This window comes from Lactuca sativa, chromosome 8 (genome assembly GCF_002870075.4).
Source record: "Lactuca sativa cultivar Salinas chromosome 8, Lsat_Salinas_v11, whole genome shotgun sequence".
NCBI lineage: Eukaryota > Viridiplantae > Streptophyta > Magnoliopsida > Asterales > Asteraceae > Lactuca > Lactuca sativa.
In genome coordinates this window covers 181,786,214-181,794,492 of record NC_056630.2, presented here as the reverse complement: position 1 = coordinate 181,794,492, position 8,279 = coordinate 181,786,214, and the positions used below count along the sequence as shown (strand labels likewise).

General features: G+C 28.3%; 1 protein-coding gene across 1 annotated transcript; it reads right to left on the bottom strand.

The window, feature by feature from the left end:
* Positions 1 to 1,845: 1,845 nt before the first annotated feature.
* On the bottom strand, positions 1,846 to 4,524 carry LOC111881784 (thermospermine synthase ACAULIS5). The gene is made up of 10 exons (XM_023878177.3): positions 4,289 to 4,524; positions 3,958 to 4,024; positions 3,762 to 3,856; positions 3,421 to 3,523; positions 3,177 to 3,265; positions 2,889 to 3,045; positions 2,669 to 2,744; positions 2,373 to 2,431; positions 2,149 to 2,285; positions 1,846 to 2,056 (listed from the first exon to the last, which is right to left on the bottom strand). Exons 1-10 carry the CDS (start codon positions 4,429 to 4,431, stop codon positions 1,972 to 1,974), a joined length of 1,011 nt encoding a protein of 336 aa, XP_023733945.1. The 5' UTR covers positions 4,432 to 4,524; the 3' UTR covers positions 1,846 to 1,971.
* Positions 4,525 to 8,279: the final 3,755 nt, after the last annotated feature.

The following is an 8,279-nucleotide window of genomic DNA, read 5'->3' as shown; positions in this document are numbered from 1 at the left end:
ATTTTTTGAATATATATATATATATATATATATATATATATATATATATATATATATATATATATATATATATATATATATATATATATTAGTTTATAACTCATTGGAACCACGGTTATAAAATTAATTAAGCTTTTATAATAAAAATTTATAATTATTAATCAATTATTTTAAATAAGCCATTTTAAATGAATTAATAATTAAGAGATATATAAAAATTTTAAAGTTATTATAACTTCAAATTTAACATATGATTAAAAAATATAAATTTGAATTTTGAAATGAGTTACCTAATATATCTACATGACACATGACATATTATTAATGAGTAGTTGTATTAGAGTGACACTTGTTAACAGAAGATTAAAACTATTTATTTACTAGGTTATAACACGTGAAAACCACGGTCGGTATATTTAAATTTTTATATAGATAAAAAAGAATAATAAATATAAAAAACCAAGATATTGTCGATCATAAGTAATTATGAATTAATTAATTTGTTAAGCAAAATAAACATAATAATGTTATTAGGATATGATTTTGTATTTTCAAAATTTGAATTGAATTTAATTTGTTACCAAAAAAGAAAAGAATAAAAATCATAGAAAAATGCCACGTGTCAAAGAGACATTTTAAAAAACTGACGCGTGTCATTTTTATGTTTAATTTATTAGAAAAGGTAGATTAGAATATATATATATATATATATATATATATATATATATATATATATATATTTGTGTGTATATATGTGTGTATGTGTAAGCTTTTGATATGGGTAGTATAATAATATTGAGCAATATACTTTTTTGAATATGTATAGTAATTTGTTATGTGACTACAACAATGTTTTGATAAATATTTATGCCAATTTGTAGTATAGTGAAATCTACTTGTTTTTATGTTGCATAGCTACATTTCATAATATTTGTAATGCGACTACAACACTGTCTTGATAACTATTTATGTCAATTTGTAGTATAATGAAATCTACTTGTTTGCATCTTACATAACTACATGTCATGACTAAGATGGAATAGATTGCAAAATATTATGCATCTTCCAGATTTCATAAATTTCATTCTTTTAGCTAGTTATGAAAATTTATTCTCTTGTTTTCACAAATTCCAGTCGTACGTTCAAGAAGAAGCTTTAAATTGCTTTTTAAAGGAGGATTGTATCAACTAATGTAATGTAACTAATAATTAGGCAATTTTATCCTTTAACCTAAAAAAACTAGTTACCAATAGGTAACATTTAAACAAAATGTATAATTTGTTGGTGTCTTTTGTACAATGATTATTGGACGGTGATTTTTGAACGATTTTGAAATATAATTTATCTCGTGAGTCATTTTCTTTTGTTTTTTTTCCGTTAATTAATTTTTATTGTTGAATGTCTGTTACCATAAATACAACATTTAAACAAAAATATATAGTTCGTTGATATTTTTTTTTTACAAAAGCCTTTTTTGAATTGTGTCTTTAAAATGTCAAACTTAAATGATGTTTTTTTGAACCCTTTTGAATAATAATTATCTTTTTAAATCATTAATTTTATTTTTTTTGAATTTTAAACTTTTCATGCTCCCTGATAATTGTGGAATTGTACAATTTTACTTTTTATAATATGATTAAAGTTTTCTATCATAAAAAAGGGTTGGAGGCCACTTTTTAACTTGTCATCATCACACCTAATTTTTTTTAATAGATCTGGTAGCTACTGCCGTAAGCCGATACCATGCCCACTTAAATAATTATCAAAATAAGCACGCCAGCAGATGAATTATGCAACCACCAAAGTGAAATCAAAATTAAAAAATTGTCAAGTCGAGAAAGGACAGCAAGTGAAACCATTCGTGGGTGTATATTTTATAAACTAGAAACTCCCAAATCCCAATTCCAAATAATTTTACCAATGTTTACATCTTGATTTGTTCTCTAAAGAAGATAAACATAAGAAAACCTTTTAAAGGTTTAACTTTTTCCCAACTCCTTGGCCATGAATGAACCTTGCATTATCCTCGGTGTACACATGAGTCTCACTTTTCAATCTAGAAGCAAAAGAATTTCAATGTATGTTACACGAAAAAACCTTCACATGTATATATATTATAAGGGATAGATGAATAGCTTATTGACTCACGTTGAGGAAACCATTTTGTTAAGAACTGTTAAGGAGCAGAATGAAGCACCATCTAAATACAACAATTCTCCCTTGATCGTTTCTCGTATTTTCTTGTCTATTTCCCCTTCCTCGATACAAAACGGTGCATCTGATGCCTAAACCAAGAATAAACACACTTCATTTGTCTTTTCCACCAAAAAAAGAAAACGAAAACACCAAAGGGTTCAAAATAGGAAACAAACCATAACCCATCCCCATTCATCAGCAAAAGAAGGCACATGTGCAGTGTATGCAACCACATCTACACCACATATCATAAAAGATTGAGTCATGAGTCAGTTAACATTAACCGTATTACTAGGTGCCACTTTGAAGTTAATCAATGGATATGAAGTTTATTAAACTTTATAGAGATTGATTTGTTACAAGAAAAAATGATAGAGCTATATATAAAAAAAAGTATATAAAAAAAAGTATGATAATGATGTGACAATCTATTAAACTTTATATAAGCTATGGTTAGAGTTGTTGCTCTTACATTTGAAGACCTGTTTGATGGTGTTGTAAATAGATGAAAACACTTCTTGGTGTGTAAACACCCCCGCAGGTCCAGCCTGCATGTTAACCAAAAGCAACTATAAGCCTTTATTTCATCTTTTTAATTGTCCCACTTATTATTTGTTTGTTTATTGCTTTTAGTATACTAAAATATTCCCTTCTTTTTGTGTACTTTTAGGTAAAAGATCACAATAAAGAACCTGTGTAACAAAGATTCCATTGGGATTAAGCTTAGGTTTGAGGATCTCCTGATAAAAGGACTTCGTGTAAAGTTGATAGCAAGGCCCCCCTTCAACTGGATCAGCCAAGTCTCCGACTATTATGTCAAATTTCTCTTTCCTCTCCTCTAATTCAATCCTTTTATCAATAAAAATGATATAAACGAAATACATAAGTCAAATTCCACGCATTAACAACGTCATACACTTAATGACGTCATTATAGTATCAGTAGCATCGTTTTTCAAGAAGTGTTACGTAAGATCTTACTTGGCATCATTGATGACGAGGTCAAGCTTCTTGTTACAGAAGGCTTCTTTATTTGCAGTGAGATGTTCACGGCAGAAGGCAACCACCTCCTGCAATTGTAAAATTGGTAGAATATATAGTGATTTTTACTATTTTCTTTTTTTGCGTAAACGTTCATTAATATATAGCTCATATTTGTAAGTTGGATAAAGTGTTATCATAATCTTGCATGTGAGTATATAATGAGGATGAATATCTGACAAACCTGATCAATATCACACATGACTACTTTTTCAATGGATTTGTGCTTAAGTGCTTCTCTAGCAGTAGACCCTTCACCACCTCCCATTATGAACACTGCTTTTGGGCTGTAAAAAAAATATATTTGCTAGAAACATCAACATGATTTTAATTACCAAGTCCACTTTAAAGATTTTAACTTTTCATCTATGTTTACAATAAGGAATATAGATAACATTTTACATTCGTGTAAATATTATATTAATTTCATTTCGTATAATTTAAATATTTATCAAACGCAAGATTTTCTCAAATGAAAAAGGTGGAATACATATTAAATGGAAAAAGGGTTAGACTGGAAATTACTTGGGATGAGATAAAAGAGGAGGATGAATCAAGCATTCATGGTATATGAACTCGTCGCTTTCTGCACTTTGCATCTTCCCATCAATTACCAACGCCTATACATTACATATAAATTAAATCAATTTTATTAGTTATTATATCGCATCCCTTACTATATTTGAAAATTTCAGCCCTTAAGCTCATAATCATAATATACCTTTCCAAAGTGCTTTGTATCCAAGAGAACTATGTCTTGATACTCGCTTATCACTTTATGCAGCACGCTTTCAAGATGGAAAAAAATACATAGAATTACTTAAGAATACATTAATAATTTGTCTTAGAGTGTTATATTGAAATCGCATTCTGGTTTAGAGAAAGTATGGTTATTTAACAATTCAGAGACATTTGTTTTGTACAGAAATTGAATAAAGCAGGTTGAATGCTGCCCAATTCAGAGGTGACCACTGAATGGTTTTGTTCAAAAGTTCATCAAACAACCCTTACACATAGCAAACAAAACCGAGAAAAAGGGAGATGTATGAAACCTGTTTAAAGCGAAAGACCATTTAAGATCATCATCGATAACTTCTTCAAACCATGAATCGTCATTCCCGTTCATATTATCGGGTATGATGCTGTTTGATTCATGGTGATCAAAGGTAAGAGGGAACATAACGGCTTCACCCATGGTGTCGATCAAATAAAATTTGAGGAAGTGTTGATTGTTATCGAGGTTGGAATGTTTTCAAGTAGAGCTGTGGTTTGATGGTGTTGGATGTTAAATGTGACCACTTTTTATAGTTACAATCTCCAAATACGACAACAACCACCTTTGGTGTATATATATATTTTTTTCTTTTTTCCCAACAAAAAGTGCTCATGTTCATCAACATACTACTCGGATATAGGGTTCGCATGGTTGACTTATGTATATTTTAACAAATGATCTTTAATATTATTTATTAATAAAACCAAAATGTATAATATGGATGAAAAAGTAGCATTGATAATTTAACAAGTAATACTAACTAAACAAATGGGTTAGCTTGAAATTATTATTATATATAATAAAAACCAACATAGTAAACTTTAGTTTTTTTGTCACAAAAGTTTCTTATTTCATACTTTGGTCACAAATAGTCTACTTTTATTTCATATTTTGGCCACAAATTTTTTTATATTAGCATGTTTGGTCTCTAGACCTTCGTAATATTGGTTATTTCCTCTCCTTATTTTATAGAATAACTCTTTCTACCATATTATATATATATATATATATATATATATATATATATATATATATATATATATATATATATATATATATATATATATATATATATATATATATATTAATTACCAAAATTGGTATGTATGACGATTTACTATTCATTCCAGGTAAGCATCTCATATTATATATATTAAGCAGATTTCATACTTTCAATTTTTTTTCATTTTTTACCCTTTATTTTTATTTGTTTCTATATTTTGTACCCCTACCAATTTTAATGTATTTCTTTTTTCATTTTCCACCCTTTACTTTTATTTGTTTTTTTATTTTATACCCCTAAACTAATTTTTATGTAACAACTTTTATCCTTAATTTTTTTTTTCATTTTCCAACCTTTACTTTTATTTGTTTTTATATTTTGTACCCCTAAACTAATTTTGATGTAACAATTTTTATCCTTATAATTTAAAATTTTATATATATTTATATTCTTTCTCCTTAATTAATTTTTATTTAACAGTTTTCAACCCTTATAATTTTAAAGTTAATTTATTAGTATTTTATACATTATAATTTTGTCACTTACTATATTTTAAAGTTACATTTTGGCCCCTTATATAATTTTTTAATAATCTTTTTTTTATCAATTTCTTAAAGATACACCTTCAAGTCAATTGTTTGTATCCATGTTTTATTTTGATATTTTTGTGCTCAATTTTATATGATTTAATCGTCTTCGTTGTATATATGGTGTCAAACTGTGTTTTTTAATATACCGGAGCTTCCGCAGCAACGCGCGGATGGTCCAAACCCTAGTTTTAACAATAAAAACCAACCCATTTATAAATAATAAACTTTTTTTTTCATAATTTGGCTACAAAAGTTTCGCATTTCACACCCGGGCCACAAATATACTTTTTTATTCCGTACTATGGCCACAAAAATTCCTTATATAGGCGTATTTGGTCTGTAGACTTTTATATATTGGCAATTTCATCACTTTATTTTGTAAATTGGAGCTTTCCACCCATTTTGCTTTGTAAAATTGATGTGTAAAAGATAGTATCTTGAGATAACTTCAAAAGCATTCCATCTCATAACCATTCCAAAAACTTGTGAAATAAAAGAAATAGACTTGAAAATACAAATCTAGTTTTATATTTATGATTCCTAACAAACCAAACTGACTATCTACACCAGACTATTCAATGACGACATAACTTATGTAAGTAAGGGTGTCGAACATATATGGAGCAGAAGTGCACTAATACATCAGTATCTTCTCATTAATTAATTTTAAATGAAAGTATATAAAGGCTAACTATACAGATAACACAATCTGAAGATAATCATTCTATTAATGATTTATATTGTGTGTAATGGTTATTGTTTCGTTGTTCGTCGATTCCTAAATTGATTACACCGAATGGTCAAGTCACTAAGCCTATGACATAAGTTTTCTACTAGCAAATATAGTTTTCCTAGACCCAGTCTATCTGTTCATATTATATAATGATTCAATTCGTATGAACAGTCCTTGGGTTAGTGGTAACTTCTAAAACTGTCCAAATTATTAGAGCAATCATGAATATAGATCAACTTTATAATGTTTAACCTAGGGATGAATCCACTGGTCAGATTTATCTACGCCACAACTAGTCAACTTCTAATATTCGATTTGTTAACTAAATAGTTGATTCAAGATATATAATACGAACCTAATCATAAATCATGTACTTAGTTACATAAACAGAATAAAATCAATATTAATATGCATTGTTATTTAATTGACCATAAACATAATAAATTAAACAACTCGGAGTAACCAAATATCAATCGACCATTAAAACTAGGGTTTCATAAATATCAAATAACCATAAAGGGTTTAATCCCAAATCTTGAAAAGAGCATATATGAGATAAAGAAAAAGTTGGCTAATTATAGAAAGAAAAGTAAATGATGTGATAACCTAATGATTTATTCTCTTGATCTTTAGATTTCTACATTTATAATAGCTTGTCGATTGAAATATAGCATTTAGACTCTCAAAACTGCCTTTCATAGTCGTTTCCTTCTATATTCTTCTTATTTTTTTAAAGTTCCATTCCATTAGACAAAATTAGAGTTCTATTTATAGATTTTCAGATCCAACTTATTTTTTGGCGAGATTTGAAATCTCTACAAGAAAGATAAATCTAGAAAACATCTTCAGAATCTATTGCATGCTTAATTCCAACTTTATTGGTTTGGATTCAAGGCTAATTTTGGACAAGATACAAACGGATTTAGAAAAAGATATGGCATATTTTAGAACTTATTTAAGTTCACTAATTTGAGTTACGAGTCAAAAGATATGGCTCAAATAATGTAGAGGAGTCCATCAACCAATTTATATTAGGCAAGCATTTTTTTATTTTGCTCCAACTCATCAATTTAGCTTCATTTTAGTATGTTTTAATTCATTTTTATCAACATGAAATTTTTACCTATAAAATATAAATTTAAAGTAACAAAGCACTTTTTGTCATATTTTAATTATAATTTACTACTTTTTGATGACTTATTAGAATAGTTTTATTATTAATAAATATTATCAATACTTGTATTTAATTGGAAAAATATTAATTTACGAAAATAATATTTAACAATTAATTGGGAAATTATTATTTTAGGAAATGATAATAAAAGAGAACAAACCTCGTTATATTCATAAGGTATGAATATGCAACACCCGTTTTCCGATATGGATTGATGTAAGGTTATATGGGGTCAAAGCTTGATTTTTAGAGAAAATCAGGTTTCACAAAGTGACCATAGGGTGGTCGCGGCCTGGCAGGACAAGTGAGAAATGCGTATCAAATTAGTACTCATGATGTGAGAAAGGTTACACCCTAAGCCCATGAACTTTAGAGTTTCCATTGTATTTATGCCCCATTATCTTGAATCTAGGGTTTATTATTAGCCTCCCTCAGCCTCCATCACCACCTAACACTCCCCCTTGAAACCCTAAACCTCCATAGTTGATTTTGAGCTCTATTTGGGTGTTTTCATGCCAAGAAGAAGGAAAGATAGATATTGGGTGTCAAATCATCATTCAAGTTTCACCATTAGCCATTTTCACACCTTCTAGACCGTTGTGAGTTTCCAGGTTCAGTGTTTTATGCATCTATAAGCTTAGATCTAGGTTTTTATGCACCATCTTTCATGTGTAGGCTTGATATAGTGTTGGGGGCTCATAAAGTTTCCAACTTTATGGATCTCTAATGTCCATTTGATGAAACGAGTGTTGGATCTGAAGTATGGTA

Excerpts from the sequence above, each read along its gene's own strand:
- LOC111881784 (XM_023878177.3), bottom strand. The coding sequence starts at position 4,431 with ATGGGTGAAGCCGTTATGTTCCCTCTTACCTTTGATCACCATGAATCA. Across the intron at positions 3,524-3,761 it reads CCTCTTTTATCTCATCCCAA|CCCAAAAGCAGTGTTCATAA; the intron begins GTAATTTCCAGT and ends TTTTTTTTACAG. Across the intron at positions 3,266-3,420 it reads TCATGTGTGATATTGATCAG|GAGGTGGTTGCCTTCTGCCG; the intron begins GTTTGTCAGATA and ends TTACAATTGCAG.